At 44.0% G+C, this 16741-nt stretch overlaps 1 protein-coding gene and 2 pseudogenes across 1 annotated transcript; 1 reads left to right on the forward strand and 2 right to left on the reverse strand.

Annotated features, from left to right (window-relative positions):
- Positions 1-807, forward strand: LOC114210833 (dnaJ homolog subfamily B member 3). Its single transcript, XM_028105247.2, has one exon. It carries the CDS (start codon positions 88-90, stop codon positions 805-807), a length of 720 nt encoding a protein of 239 aa, XP_027961048.1. The 5' UTR covers positions 1-87.
- Positions 808-6501: 5694 nt separating this feature from the next.
- Positions 6502-7460, reverse strand: LOC114210724 (UDP-glucuronosyltransferase 1A3 pseudogene; annotated as a pseudogene).
- Positions 7461-15551: 8091 nt separating this feature from the next.
- LOC114210723 (UDP-glucuronosyltransferase 1A6-like) lies at positions 15552-16550 on the reverse strand (annotated as a pseudogene).
- Between the last annotated feature and the right edge of the window lie 191 nt (positions 16551-16741).

A 16741-nucleotide genomic window follows, 5' to 3' on the forward strand; every position in this document is an offset into this window, starting at 1 on the left:
GCGGGGCGCTCGGGCCCGTGCCCCGGGGGCAGCCAGCGCCACCCGTCGTCGTGCCAGTGGCCCGCGGGTCGTGCTGGGCCTTCCGACATGGTGGACTACTACGAGGTGCTGGGCGTGCCCCGCCAGGCGACGTCCGAGGCCATCAAGAAAGCGTACCGCAAGCTGGCGCTCAAGTGGCACCCCGACAAAAACCCTGAGAACAAGGAGGAGGCGGAGAGGCGGTTCAAGCAAGTGGCCCAGGCCTACGAGGTCTTGTCAGACGCCAAAAAGAGGGACGTCTACGACCGGTATGGCGAGGCGGGAGTGCGGGAGGGCGGCGGCGGCGGGCCCTGCCGCGACCCGTTCGGGTACGTCTTCACCTTCCGCGACCCGGCTGAGGTCTTCAGGGAGTTCTTCGGGGGCCGCGACCCATTTTCGTTCGACTTCTTCGGAGACCCGCTGGAGAACATCGTGGGCGGCCGGGGGAGCTCCCGGGGAAGCAGAAGCAGAGGAACCGCTCCCTTCTTCTCGGCCTTCAGTGAATTTCCAGCCTTTGGGGGTGGTTTTTCTTCTTTTGACACAGGATTCGGTTCCTTTGGTTCCCTGGGGAGCGGAGGCCTTTCTTCCTTCGCCATGCCTTGTGGTAGGGGTGGGTCCCGCAACTTCCAGTCCGTGTCGACTTCCACCGACATCGTTAGTGGCAAAAAAATCACCACCAAGAGAATCGTTGAGAATGGCCAAGAAAGAGTGGAGGTGGAAGAAGACGGAGAGTTGAAGTCCCTGACGATAAATGGCAAAGAGCAGTTGCTGCGCATCGACCCCGAGTAATTCCAGGCCACGTTTGATTTAGAGCACACTGTGAGGAATGGACTTTCTTTTCTTTTCTTTTCTTTTTTTTTTTGTTTTTTTTGAAGCTTACAAGGGCACTCTACTTTCAGAACAGCTGTTCTCAAGAATTTATAAACAGTCATGCCAGTGCCTCTTTGTTGTTATTGTTGGGACTGCACGCATGGGACCTCTGTTTGTCTTTAAAACTGTTGTAAATACCTGTATGCACTTTGCTATTTATTAAACATAATCCCGAAGCGGTGATTATTTCTTAGTACTAGGACAAAATGTTACAGCACCTTGAACCTTGCCTTTCCATTCTGTTTTGAAATGTCAGCCAGGTAGTTTTCTCTGAAGTTAACGTTGCCAAGATAAATCGTTTTACTTCAGTTTTTTTCAACACATAATAGTAAAAGATGTGAATACACCAATGGCTCTGGCTTAAGGATGGTTTTTAGTCCCACATAAATGCTGGTGACTAGTGAGAGTTCTCCGTTTGAATATAATAAGCCTAGGCTTTTTAAAAAACGTAAACCTGGCAAAGTGGATGTATTCGTTTCCTATGGCTACTGTAACAGATTACCACAAATTTGGTGGCTTGAAACAACGCAGATTTATTCTCTTAAAGATCTGGAGGTCAGAAGTCTGAAATCCGTTTCGGGGGACTGAAGGCAGTGTAAGCAGGAACATGTTCCCTCCAAAGGCTTGAGCAAAATGCTTAAGTGAATTACAGTTGTATGATTAGTTAAGAGCATCCTGTGGACTTTATTCAGGTCACTTAAGCAATAAAAAAAAAGAACCAGTGGTAGTGATAACTCAAAGCCTTAATACAAATCTGATTGCTAGCCTGTACCCAACTTGGTTCTACAACTATGATTGATGAAAATGTGGAAAGTGTTTCTGTAAGGCTACACAAAACTATCCCATTGCTGTGTGCAGGATGTATCTCATTTCAAATTAGGTTGACAAAAGCCAAGAATATTGGAAAGCTTGGAGTACAGTTTGGGTGAGGCAGCATACATCTGAGAGAGTACATCTCTGTTGTGCACAGTTTATACCCCCAGTGAAAACCGTTTTGGGCATGGTTGCCTTGGGATAGTCCATCACAAATTGTGCCATCCCCTTTGGTCATGTCTAAGGAAAACTTTGCATAAGGCATGGGAGCAAAAAGGCAACTGAACTAGGCCGACTAAAAATGCAGCATACCCTTTACAGGAAGGTCGTGTGACTTGAGCACAACCAGGAATATATGAAATCGAATTTGATGCCTGTAAAGCCCAATTCCCATGGAATGGCATGCGAACAGTTACGCAGCAGGAACATAGGATTCAGCCACTACTGTCCCACGAGGGCACACAGTCTGTTAAAACTACATCAAATGGTCACTGAGGTACCCAGGCAGTGCTTCTCACCCACTAATTGTACAAGAAGTATCAGAAAAAAACAGAGTACCGGGGCTTTTAAAAAATCAGCTCATTTGCTTGCTAGGCTAGGGAACTCAGACCAGTGAAGACATTCATAGTTGTTGGTGGGGAGGGGAGGAGGAGCAGGGAGAGAAGGGATGTCAAGAGTTTTGAAGTGATAAGAAAAGAGGGTGCACAATTTCATGGTGGTTATGCTAATTAAGGGTTAAAAATCACCACTCTGTATGGGACAGAATAAGTGCATTTGTGTCTGTACAATTGGTTAACATAAGTCTCCATTGGTCAGGAAAGTCTTCAGGTTGGATCCAGTCATGGATCTTAACAGCTCTAGTGGAAGCAACCTACAAGTCAATGGATGAATATATAGGCAAATGCGGTCAATTCATACAATGGAATATTATTCAGCCTTTAAAAGTAAGGAAACTCTGGCATATGCTGCAACATGAACGAGCCTTGAGGACATTAGGCTAAGTGAAATAAGTCAGTCGAAAAAAGACAAATACTCTCTGATTCCATTTATATAAGGTACCTAGAGTGGTCAAGTTAGGGAAGACAGTAGATTGCAGGTTGCCAGGGGTTTTAACAGCATTTGTTGAAACAAACAGCATTCAGTTAGAGATCTGGATTAGTGCTGCTAAGTGGGAAGCTTCTCTTTGGCAGAAATATAAAAGCATTTTATCTAAAGAATTTTCAAAACTGAAAGCTGCTTTTAAAAAATGTCTTGGCTCCAAAATTACAGTCCTGTATATCAGTATTCCTCATTTATGGAATAGCTTGAGTAGGCTTTCAGAGCGGAGAAAACAGCACTTTCTCTGGTGCAAAGATGACCATCTGGAGGACCCTGCAGTGGACTTTTTCCAAGGACTCACTACTAGCCCCTTCCCATGGAGCACACCAGTTAAATAAGGAAGTAATTTAAGACATCATTTTAAGAACTGGGCATATTGAGGTTTTTTAAATAAAATTTTTAAATATGCATCTTTTAGGGGTATCTGTGGAACATTTACAAAGGTTAACCGTATCTTATCCAATACAGTAGCCACTAGCTACACGTGACTCCTAAGCACTTGAAATGTGGCCAGTCCAAATTGAGATATGCTGTAAGTGTAAAATACATATCAGATTTTGAAGACTTAGTATGAAAGCAAAAGAATGTAAAATATCTCAATAATTTTATATTGAGTATATGTTGAAAGTATGTTTAGATATATTTGATTAAATAAGATATAATTAATTTTAGCCCCCTTTTTGCCTTTTTTGTAACATGTCTACTAATTTTTTTAATTATATATATGGCCTGCATTATACTTCCATTGGGCAATTCTGTACTAGACCACAAAGAAAACCTATCAAATTATTTAACGTAGGGATTTCATAAGAAACATTCTCTGATTAAAATCTAAAATAATTAGAAAAAAGAGAGAGATAGCTAAAATAAACTTTAACTATGTGGGAATAAACAGGTTTGAAGATAGCCATGGACCTAAAGAAATCCAAACCAGAAAATTAAATGACCAAAAACAAAACAAAGAGAAAAAAAATGATTAATGCCAAAACCTAGGAGACATAGAAAATGTTCTATGAACTTCAATGTTTCATTATTAAGAAAACTCTTACAGAAAGGAACTTAATGCTTACCTAAGGAATATTAGAAAAATAACTATAAAATAAACCAAAAGACACAAGAATGACCATCATTAATAAAAAGCAAGCTGGGATTAATGAAATAGAAAACAAAAATAGTAAAAAGAATAAGCAATTCCCAAAATTATTTCTTTGAGAAAACCAATAAAATAATTGCACCCATCATAAAAAAATTTTTTTAAGTAGACTCCATGCCCAGCGTGGAGCCCAACGTGAGGCTTCAATTCACGATCCTGATATCAAGACCTTAGCTGAAATCAAGAGTCACATGCTTAACTGACTGAGCCACCCAGGTGCCCCTCACCCATCATAAATCTTAAAGGAGAAAGAAAAGGAGCAAAAATATGAAAGACTTAGACTCCAATCTTTCATACTTGGAGAAAATTTCCATAAACTACTTAAAGAAGTCACATTTAAGGGTAAACCAAACCAAATAAATAAGGGTGACAAGATCTGAAAGTAAAAAAGAATTTAGTGGAACAAAAGCGATAATGGTATGCTTATCACCTATAATGCTTGAGAATTTCAATATAAATGATCTCTCGTGTGCCCAATAAATTTGGCACAAACATATCTAAAGGTCTTCAGATGACATACCTTGTCCTGCTGGGCACTTTTTAAATAATGATAATAGAAAATACTTATTGTGTACTCATTGTGACAATAGTGAGGTCAGAATAGTTAGGTCACTTGCTCACCTGCCCATTCAGCTAGAAAAATGGGAGAATTTGAACTAGTGCAGTTAACTCCAGAGAATATATTCACATAGGAAAACTAAAAGATGCAGCCACTCTGGAAAACAGTATGGAGTTTCCTCAAAAAGTTAAAAACAAACAAATAAATAAATAATAAGAAAATTTTTAAAAAGTTAAAAATAGAACAACCTTACAATCCAGCAATCGCACTACTATGTACCTAGAGAATACAAAAGTACTAATTTGAAGGGAATCCATGCACCCTGATGTTTATAGCAGCATAATCTACAATAGCCAAATTATGGAAAGAGCCCAAATGTCCATCAATAGAATGGATGATATAGTAGCAATAGCCAAACTGTGGAAAGAGCCGAGATGCCCTTCAACAGACGAATGGATAAAGAAGATGTGGTCGGTCCATAGATACGATGGAATATGACTCAGCCATCAGAAAGGATGAACACCCAACTTTTACATCAACATGGATGGGACGGGAGGAGATGATGCTAAGTGAAATAAGTCAAGCAGAGAAAGTCACTTATCATATGGTTTCACTTATTTGTGGAACATAAGGAACAGCATGGAGGACACTAGGAGAAGGAAGGGAAAGATGAAGGGGGAATCGGAGGGGGAGACGAACCGTGAGAGACTGTGGGCTCTGAGAAACAAACAGGGTTTTAGAGGGAAGTGGGGAGGGGGGATTGGTTAGCCCGGTGATGGGTATTAAGGGGGGCACGTACTGCATGGAGCACTGGGTGGTATACGAAAATGGATCGTGGATCACCACATCAAAAACTAATGATGTATTGTATGGTGACTAACATAACATAATAAAATTAAAATAAAAAAAATAGGGGGCGCCTGGGTGGCTCAGTCGTTGAGCGTCTGCCTTCAGCTCAGGTCGTGATCCTGGGGTCCTGGGATCGAGCCCCGCATCGGGCTCCTTGCTCGGCGGGAAGCCTGCTTCTCCCTCTCCTACTTTCCCTGCTTGTGTTCCTTCTCTGGCTGTGTCTCTCTCTGTCAAATAAATAAATAAAATCTTTAAAAAAAATAAAATAAAATAAATAGAATGGATGATAAAATAAAATAGGTGAATGGATAAAGACGTGGTATAGGGGTGGCGCAGTAGGTTAAGCGTCCAACTCTTGATTTCCCCTCCTAACATCCCCTTTCCCCTTTTAGACTCTGTTCTCTTCATCACTGCCCGCCCCCTTCACTGGGTTTATAGGCTCATAGTTTGATCTTCCAAGTCCCTCCCACCATCCTTTGATGACTTCGGCATCCCAAGTATAAGACCTATCCAACCTGCAGTCCAACTCTGATTGTCCCCATGTCATATCCCTGACATCAACTCCTGGTCAGAAAACTTCGTCGGCACAGCTCCATCTCTGAAAAGTTGAACTCACTTACTTCTTTCTTGGACCACACAGACCCCTTCTTATCTCTTCCACATTTTCTCACTTCCACTTAATTTATTCAAGCTCTCTGACACTTCTGCTTCCTTTTGGTGTTTAGGTCTCCTGTGATCAGATCACACTCTAGTCCCTTCTGAGACAGGGCCACTAAAAACTATCATGTCAACAAACGCAATTTCCTGGTTCCTTTGTCCTCCTGAACAAGCAAACACCCCACAAGCAAAATCCCCTGATGGATCAGCTCACAACTCAGCATCCCTGCTCCTACACAGTTGGAGAAAATTGCACAACCACGAAAATGGTGCCTTTACGAAAGGACAGTCCTGGTTGACTCACACCAGTGCTTGTCAATCCTATCGCAGACCCGCACCCCTGCCTCTCATTTCTTTTGGTGACCATTGCAAACCTTTACTACCCTAGTGGAGGTACTTTAACATTTATCTCACCAAACTGTTAGGAGAATGAGAAGTAGAAATCTTAGAAAGACTGGCAGATAAGTAAGCACCTGGAAGTAGATTAAAAACAAAAACAAAACAAACAAACAACAACAACCACCAAAAAAACGTGTTCCACCTGGAACATCGATTGGACATAAGCACTAATACAGACCTGAGACAATGGCTTCCTTTGACCACAGTTTCTACCCCCACTGAAGACCATGTTGGGCATGATTGGCCTGGGGTAGTCCAGGACAAACTCTCCTCTGAACAGCCACACGGATGCGAAGCTGAAAACGTCCACCATTGACACCTCTCTTCTGAAGAAGCTCAGACGCAAGGCTTGCATAAGGAGTGAAAGAAATGTGGCAAATGTACTTCAGGGCCAGAGGGTAGAGCATGTTCTTGACCCTTTGCAGGAATGTCATGTGGTCTGAATTCATTGTGAATAACCTGGGAATATATGAGGAAGGGTTTGGGCACTGTGTGCCCTCAACATCTAAGTCACATGGAATGGAACGCAAAAAAAAACACAGCAGGTAGTGACAGGTACTTAGCCAGTACTGCCCCACAGGGGTAAACGGGATCAGTTAAAACCACCTCAAAGGAGCTGGCATTCAGGTGCCTGATCAGCTCCTTGTTATGCAGCAGCTCCTCACAAGACCTTTGAAAAACCAAAGCAGCACTCTTCAAACTTTCCATAGCTTTCAAAAACATCTTTAGAAAATGCATTCTTTCAAATATCAGATAAGTCTGGCCCAGCAGGAGATGATTAAATTCATCCTGGGTGTACGGAGAGGCATAGGTTGTCAGGGTGAAAAAATCCTCTTCTTTGATATGCATGTTCAACTCTGGTGAAACAACCACCATTTGGTGGCCTCTAGCATGGAGCTCCTGCACGGCCTCCTTCATGCTGAGCCAGTGGCTGCCATCCATGGGCACCACCAGCACCTTCCCCCCTTCAGCCCCGGGTCCAACGCACAGGAAAATCAATAGCCCCATGAGTGTTGGCAGGGGAACCAGGAATCTTGCAGCCATGTCCATAGAAGCCCAAAGCAGCTGACTTTTCAGATCAGGCTATGCCTCCTATGCCTTTATTTCCTTTGTCTTTATCTTATCATTGAGCCACTTAGAATGGCAGGTAACTGGCAGGCAGTATGCCCTCCTTGTGTTAATTATTACAGACTAGATCTATCCCTCACTTTCACCACCGGCCTTACCCTTCTGCTTCCACGCAGGGAGAGATCAATCTCCCTTATCATGGAAAAACTCATCTGCCTTGGCTGCTTTCTCCAGGGAACACTCTAATTCACTCTGTTGCTTTTTATCCAGTTCCCAAAACAGGGCTGTGGATGCCCATTTCACTTGATCTCCTCCTATTTCTGAGGTCTGAGGAGTCACCAATGCCCCAGTCTCCAAGGATAACCTCTCTGTTGGGTGTGACCTTACCTGAAATCTCTAAAACTCTTTCCTCCCATTTGTGGGGAACGTGGAGCACACCCAGAAGAATATATAACATTGCTAAGACAGCTTTCTCTAAACAGGAAGGGAGGCACTAGCCCTTTGATTTTGTTCCTTTTCCACACCAGGACATCTCTTGCAATGGTCAGGGAAGGATCTACTTGAAGCGGCCATCAAATATGTAAATATCTCAAAGGATCCTGTGCTGGAGACATGAGGACAACACAAGGATTTGTTGAGGGTTCTATATTTACTTCACAGAATAAGAGTTGCTGTTATCTAAAGCATAAATGGGCAAAACAACCTTTATCGATGACATAGTGGGACCAGAGAGCACCCTCCCCCAGAGCCCGCTTTCCTCGGAACAAGAGGTAGTGGTCAGCCAGCCTCGGATCAAGCTGACTCCACTCCTCTTCTCCCGTCTTCTACTACTCTGTTTAGGGACAGGGGTCTTTCACTAAGGAAGTTACTAATAACTTCCTTACCCCAACCTCCTTCCCATGAAAACCACCCATTTCATACAATGCCTCAGAGCTCCCCTGTACTTCCTAGATGGGATGTTGCCCAATTCATGAATCCTTAATAAGGCCAATTAGATCTGCAAATTTACTCAGTTGGACTTTTGTTCTTTAGCAACTCTAAGATACAAATCTAGACAGAATAAATAAGGAGACGGGATGGGAAGGTTTAACATTGTAATGCTCCTGACACCCTTTCCCAAGGCCCATTTCTTCAGTTTCCTGGCCGGTTCACCAATTGTTGGCTCACGAACTGGCCACCATACACAGAGGGCAAGGAGAGACTGAAGAAAGAGGCAGGCCACTCCAGATGGTGGGTGGCAGGGGTAATACAAAGGGAACTCACTCACAAGGCTTGTCTTGAGTGCCCACAAGACCAGTAGATCTCTGCCCCTGCCTGCCAAATCTTAAAAGTTTACATAGAGGCCTTAACTGGGTTCAGTCCTCTATATGATCCAGATAGTATACCATCAACAACACCTGACTCTCTCAAGGCTACATCCTTGGAAACAGCTCCCACTGGAGAATGGTGGGCAGAACATACATCCCCAGGACAGCGAAGGAGCCGAGAAGCCTCCAATGGCCTGTCCAGCCCCCAGGTAAACCAGCATGAGCATCCCTCCCAACTACTCCCTCCAACACTCAACAACAACAACAAAAACAAATTTTTTAACTAAACAAAGGATTTGAAGAGATTATTGTCCAAAGAAGATATAAGAACAGTCAACAAGCTCAACATCAGTAGTCGTTAGGGCAATGCAAATAAAAATGAGATATCACCTCTTGCCCACTAGGATAGCTATAATAAAAAATTTTAAATGCAAAATAACAAGTGTTGGCAAAGATGTGGAGAAACTGGAATATCCATACCTTACTTGTAGGAATATAAAATGGTGTAGCCACTGTGGAAAACAGTTTGTCAGTTCCGCCATAAGTTACACATAGAAATACTATCTGACCCAGCAATTCTGCTCCTGGGGATATACTCAAAAGAACTGAAAACAACTGTTAAACAAAGAGTTGTCCACAAATGCTCATAGCAGCACTATTCACAATGGCAAAGAGTGTAAACCCATCAACTGATGACATAAATGTCCAGCATCAGGCACCTGTCTGGCTCCGTCAGAAGATCATGCGACTCTTGATTTTGAGATGGTGAGTTCAAGCTCCACAATGGATGCAGAGATTACTTAAATAAATAAAACTTAAAAAAAAAAAAAAAAGAAATGTCCGGGCGCCTGGGTGGCTCAGTTGGTTAAGCGACTGCCTTCGGCTCAGGTCATGGTCCCGGAGTCCAGGGATCGAGTCCCACATCGGGCTCCCTGCTCAGCAGGGAGCCTGCTTCTCCCTCTGACCCAACCCCCTCTCATGTGCCCTCTCTCATTCTCGCTCTCTCATATAAATAAATAAATCTTTAAAAAAAAAAAAAAGAAATGTCCATCAACTGATAAATGTACAAACAGTGGTCCATCCACACAATGGAATATTATTCAGCCATAAAAAGAAATGAAGTACCAGGGCACCTTGGTGGCTCAGTCCGTTAAGCGTCCGACTCTTGGTTTCCACTCAGGTCACGGTCTCAGAGTCCCAGGATGGAGCGCCCGTGTCAGGCTCCACACTCAGCGGGGAGTATGTTCCAGGATTCTCTCTTTCCCTCCCTCTCTCTCTCTGCCCCTCCTCCCCCAAATAAATATATAAATCTTAAAAAAAAAAAGGAATTAAGTACCAACACAGGCTACAACATGGATGAACCTTGAAACATTACATTAAGTAAAGAAGTCAGATACAAAAGGCCACCCATTGTACGATTTCATTTCTGTGAAATATCTAGAATAGGCAAATCTATAGACAGAAAGCAGATTGGTGGTCGCTAGGGGTTGGGGAGGGCAGAATGCAGGGAGACTACTTAAAAGGTATGTGCGTGTCCTTTTGGGGTGACAAGAATCTTCTGGAACTAGGTAGTGGTGACAGTGTACATGCCGGGTGTACCAAACACCACTGAATTGCACACTTTAAAATGGTGAATTTTATTTTATGTGTATTTTGTCGCAATAAAACAAATGGAGCAGGCACTTTGAATAACAATCTGGCAGTTCCTCAAAGATAAAACATAGAGTAATCACACAACCTAGCCATTCCACTCCTTGGTACATATCCAAGAGAATTGAAAACATATGTCCACACAAAACTTGCCCATGAATGTTCACAGCAGCATTATTTATAATGGCCAAGAAGTAGAAACAACCCCAAAGTCCATCAACTGATGGGTAGATACATGAAGTGTGGTATATCCATAGAAGGAAATATTATTCAGTAATAAAAAATAATGCTACAACATGAATGAACCCCAAAAATATTATGCCACGTTAAAAAAGCCAGTCACGTATTCTGTGATTCCCATTTATTTGAGATGATCAGAATAGGCAAATCCGTAGAGACAGAAGAATAAATCAGTGATTGCCAGGAGCTGAAGTGTGACTGCTAATGGGGTGGGAGTTTCTTTTAGGGGTGACTGCAAACATTCCAAAACCAATTGTGGTGATGGTTGCTAAAGATATGCTAGAAACCACTGAACCGTAAACTTGCCATGAATGAATTGTATGATCCATGACTTATAGCTCAGGATATTTGTTTGTTTTTTTAAACCCACTTAATCTCATTCTCTTAGAATTATGTCAATTATTAATCAAGCAAGCTTCTCGAGTTTTTCAGATACTCATGTTGAATACTTTTTCAAAAAAATGCTGACTCCCAGGGGCACCTGGGTGGCTCAGTCATTAAGCGTCTGCCTTCGGCTCAGGTCATGATCCCAGGGTCCTGGGATCGAGCCCCACATCGGGCTCCCTGCTCCGCCGGAAGCCTGCTTCTCCCTCTACCAGTTCTCCTTGTGTTCCCTCTCTCGCTATGTCTCTCTCTGTCAAATAAATAAATAAAATCTTTTAAAAAATGCTGACTCCTGCTAATATTTAGCTACTCTGGATAATTACTTATTAACAGAAACAATACTGTCAAAATGTTCTGCATGTCCGATCAGTCATAAAGATAAACACATTTCAAAATCCTTTTTGAAAGAAAAACAAACCATGAAAGGCATTGTAGACATTGGCCTAAGTCATGTACTTTAAAAAGTACCTATTAAGAATGACTTGGCATTTTGGGGTTTTGTTCCCCTGACTTGCCTGGAATTCAGTCCTCAGCTCAACCAACAAATGTAGAGACTGAAGCCCGAGCAACTATTACTTGTAGAGACCCCTGCAGGGAGACCAGATGGCTCAGGGAGTGGGCAAAGGATCCCTGGGGCCCCTCACCATCCAGCTGGGGCCCTGCCGGGAGAAGTCACTGATAGTCACGTGGCATTGATTTAGATCAGCATTTCTCAACTTCAGCACTATTGGGGGACAGATAATTCTTTGTTGGGTGTGGGTGGGTGGGTATTTCTTGTGCTTTACAAAGGATTTCTAACAGCATCCCTGGCCTCTAAAATTAGACAGTGTCATCCCCTAATTGTGACATCAAACATGTCTCTAGATGTTGCCCCCCAGGGTTGCAAAATTGCCCCTATTTGAGAACCACTCTCTAGATGACTCCAGAACACAAGGCAACCTGGGAACAGAAGAACGAGTCCTGAGGAACTGGGATCTAGTTTTCTGAGAAAATGCTCCCCAAAGAATGGTGTGAGAAAGTCATGTTGTTCGTATCAGCTTGCAGAAAGAACATTTCAGCCTGCATTGAGAGAAGGTCCAGAGAAGAGAGGGCCAGGAGCCATGGCTTCCCCTGATAGTCCACCGAGCCCCTTCACACACTGCCCTCATGATCCTCAAACAGCCTGTGAGGAGTGAGGCACATGCTGTCAGCCCCACTGTGAGATGAGAAGACTCAAGTCCAAGGCCAAAGCTCCTCGGATCTGCTGACTCATCTTTCTGCCTCCTTCCTTCCCTTCATGGGGCTGCTACCCTCCAGGTCTGGTATAGCTGGGAAAAGAGTTCTGGGCAAACATGTGGCCTCCGGGTGGGAGAGTAACAAGGCGGTGGGTTCTACCCTGCCTCAGCCCCTTGCTGCAGCCGGTAGCCTCAGGCAGCTCACTCAGCTTGCCTGGAAAATTTGGTTTGCTCGTGTGTGGGAAAACTGGACTATCTCCTGTCTGAAGGGCCTCCATCCTGTTACTCCAGCCTAAAGCAGCCTGTCCTGCATGTGTTGCATTTACAGTTTCAAAGTTTTCCCATAAACTCTATCTTCCCTGCCCCCAGCCTTGACCTCTAGAGTGTTCCCATTTCACAGATGGAGAAATGAACACCAGAGATAGGCCACCTGCCTTGGCCACACAGCTGGACTTAAAGCCAAGTCTTATAGTCCTTACTCTACTAATGGAATGGGGACAAAGAAGGGATCCCTGGAGCCAGCAGGGGAGGGAAACCTGGTCCTTTCCCATCCTGGCTCAAGCTAGGGCTGGGCTCTGGTGCCTTCCCTCCCACAGCAGGCTAGGCAGAGAGGATGTGCTAGTCCGAGAGCCTGAGCTCCCTGGGACTGTGTGGCCCCTAAAAGGGAGAGTAAAAACCTGTCCCTGAAGCTTTGAGCAGTTCTCTGCTTTGCGAGTGGAAGAGAGTAGGATTTATCTCTGAATTCCTTTATTCTAAGGAAAACACCTCAACGGCCCTTCTAATACTGAAATGTCACATCAAACCCTTCTAAAATGGCTCAGTCGGGAGAGCGTCTGACTCTTGATCTCAGGGTCATGAGTTCGAGCTCCACGTTGGGTGTAGAGATCACTTTCAAACTTTTTTAAAAATGGAGATATTGGAAACCTAAGGAAAAGAGATTAGCCATGGGACAGATGAGTCTCAACTAAGAAACAAGGACAGCGGAGAGAGTGTTCCAGCATCTGGCCTGGATTACAGCCCCTGTGGGCAGAGGGAAAAGGTGGAGAGACCAGGTGACAGGGTGCACGGGGTTGGAAAGGAGGCCCTGGGTGGAGACCGGAATAAGTGGCTTCAGGACATCTGGTCTTCCCAGTGCGAACCATCAGCCAGGTGCCTGAGCAGCTTCTCTGGGAGCATCTTGTGCAAAAACAACCAGGAAGCCCTCTGAGGGGGCTGAGTCCCTCCCGGGGCAGAGGAGACAGGCGAGCTGTAGTCAGTCACGCTACTGTGGGTGTTGGGGAGTGATCTCATGCTCTGTTACACACGCAAGCTTGGCAGCACACAGGTGACCCTGAGAATAAACACACCTCCCCAGATTGTGAATCATAGCATTATTGCAAGGAGTGTTCACCAGGCTCTGGTTTTCAAAAGGCTCTGCACATTAGCAAGAGCATAATAAGAAACTTAATTATATTGTTTTGTAGGTAGGCCAATAGTTACCTATAAAACATGCTTGCCGATTTGATGAGCAAAATTGAATTTCATTGTTTATTAATTTGAATTTCTTAGATTATTTCTGAAGTCAAATATGTTTCTAAACTTTTAGTGGACCCTTGTATGGTGGCTCTGTGTTGCCTGATCGAGTTATTTGCCTCCTAAGGAGTGTTTAGGTTTGTTTTGTTGTTGTTGGTTTGTTTCCAGCTATAAACCAGGTCTTTATTTTTCCTGATCTATGATGTATCTTCTTTTTTAAGTAATCTTTTTAGATGAAGTCACATAACACAATTAGCGATTTTAAAATGGTAAATGCATTTAGTATATTCACCATGTTATGCAACGACCACCTCTATATGATTCCAAAACATTTCCATCACGTCAAGTACACATTTTTCCCCACAGCGTTGAAATGGTTTGATCATCTAACAACAACAGCAAAAAAAACCCTCTGATTTTGATCACTTTAATTCCTAATATAAAAATACAAGTTGATAATTACATATCGTGTAATACAGAAGGTTCTCTATGGTGGACATTTGGGTAACAGCTGAGATGCCAATGTAAGTTCATGATGCTCAAAAAAATGCATTCACTACAGTTTGCTTTGCAATATGACTAAATCTAATTCTTTTTGCAAAAATAGGATGGTCGGGACGAAAGTTACCAAAAAAGCGATTTTTTTTCCTTTTTATGCCAAATGTTTCTTATAATAGTTTTGCTTAATTTCTTGGTTAAGTTTTCCTGGCATGTGGGATTTGTATTCTGTGCCCCACACTTCCTGGAACCAGTCCAATTATGCTCATTGCCCCTGCTCCTGCCAGCTCTCAGGGGTATGGCCAACTGTCCAACGTGCTAACAAAGAAATTGTCAGATGTGAAAGAAGAGGGATGAGGGTCTCTGGGACCTATTTGAGGCTTTCTTTCTGATGAAAAATGCATTGAAAAAGAGAATTCTGCTGGGAAAGAGTGATCTGAAGCCTTTCAAAGGTATAAATATTAAAACAAAGACAAAGAACTCACAAGTTTTTAACTTTCCATAGTAGCTCTGGGCTCTCTTCCCATATGTCAGGAAGGCATCTAAGAACATTTGCCTTAGGTCAGAGGTCAATATACTTTTTCTATAAAAGGTCAGGTAGTAAATATGTAGGCTTAGTGGGCCACATGCCTCTCTGCCACGTATTCTTTGTGGTTGCTGTTTTTAATATCCCTTTAAAAATATAAAAACAAGGTGACTGTGTGGCTCAATTGGTTAAGTGTCTGCCTTTGGCTCAGGTCATGATCCCGGGGTTCTGCGATCGAGCCCCAAGTTGGGCTCCCTGCTCAGCAGGAAGCCTGCTTCTCCATCTCCTTCTACCCCTCTCCACACTCCCCACACTTGCTCTCGCCTTCTCTCTCAAATAAAATAAAAATTAAAACATGAAATAAAAATATAAAAACCATTCTTAGCTCTGGGCCATATAAAAAAAAACAGACCTCTGGGCAGATTTGGTCCACTAGCTGCTGTTTGATGATCTCTGCTTTGTGGGCCCAGAAAAAAGCAGGTTACAGAGGTGGGAGAATGGGTTTCCCCATGGACTCTCCTCTCAGCAATGCATCCTCTTGTTCAAGCCTTCACTTGTTTCTTCAACAGGTGGGTGTATGATTTAGACTGGAAATTTCTAAGGCTCATTCTTATGTTCTGTGACTGTCCCCAGATGACCTAGCTGAAGATAACCTCCTATTGTTGCCAGGCATGCCCCCTGTCTTCATCCAAAGCCTCAGCCTCATTCAGAACCTCAGCCTCAGACTCATACCCTTCTACTCTGAGCCCAGCATCCCCTTCTTCAGGAAGCCCTCACAGGTGACAGTTGGCTAAGAGCGCAATGAGTGAGGGAAGATTGAGCATGTAAGAACAATATCTGCCCATAAAGAAACAGAGCAATCAAAAAGAAATAAAACTACCAACCTGAGACAGGACTCATTTCTTCTTGCAGTTGGTCCCTCCAATGAAAACCATATTGGGCATGACCGGTCTGGGTTACTCAAACACAAAGTCATATCTTAACGGCCAAATGGAGCCCCTCTGATACAAGGTGGGTAAGTGCACAGCTCTCTTGAGGATATTGGAGGTGAGGTCTTCATACTTTGACTACAGGCAGTAGAACAGATAGGTCTCCAAGTAATTAATGAGGTAGTTGGCCACCCGTTGGGGGAACGTCATCGGGTCTGAGAACTGAGTGTAGCATCTGGGAATGTGGGACACAGGGTTTGGGCTCCTGCTCACTGTATGCTCCAGGGAGCATGGGAAGCCCCTGAAGAGGTACATAGAGGGCAGGCCCAGGTACTCGGTCAGGATGACCCCGCAGGATAGGGCTGGGTCTGTGTAAAGGGCATCGAACTTGCTCTCCCTGAGGACACTCAGGGTGGCCGAGTCCTCCAGGAGGCTCTGGCAGTTGGTGAAGTACATGTCAATAACGATTACGCTATTCCCGTGCTCCATCTGAGCAGCGTTCAGGAGCCATCTCTCAGCAAAGTGATCGTTTCCAAAAGAGTGGTAACGATTCTCCAGCTCTTTCTGGTCGAATGGCACTGGGTAGATTTTTCTTGTGTGGTGCTTGGATTCCTTCAGAAGCATAAATTGACTTCTGGTACCAGCACCACAATGTCATGCCCCTTTTCACTGAGGAGCTCAACTATGTCCTTCATACTGAGCCAGTGGCTTCCAACCTGAGAGACCACCAGCATCTTGTCACCTACAACCCCCGCCCAGAGCACTAAGAAGAGAACTTTCTGAAACATGTGGAGGAGGCCGGCCATCTGGGGGAGAGTACAGGTAGCAACAAGAATAAACAGTTCAGGGGCGCCTGGGTGGCTCAGGTGGTTAAGCATCTGCCTTCGGCTCAGGTCATGATCCCAGGGTCCTGGGATCGAGTCCCGCATCGGGCTTCCTGCTCCTTGGGAGCCTGCTTCTCCCTCTGCCTCTCTCTCTCTCTCGCTCTGTCTCTCAT

The sequence above is a fragment of the Eumetopias jubatus genome, unplaced genomic scaffold (genome assembly GCF_037043125.1).
Source record: "Eumetopias jubatus isolate StellerSeaLion01/CBP00866 unplaced genomic scaffold, mEumJub1_p1.0 scaffold_3, whole genome shotgun sequence".
Taxonomy (NCBI): Eukaryota; Metazoa; Chordata; class Mammalia; order Carnivora; family Otariidae; genus Eumetopias; species Eumetopias jubatus.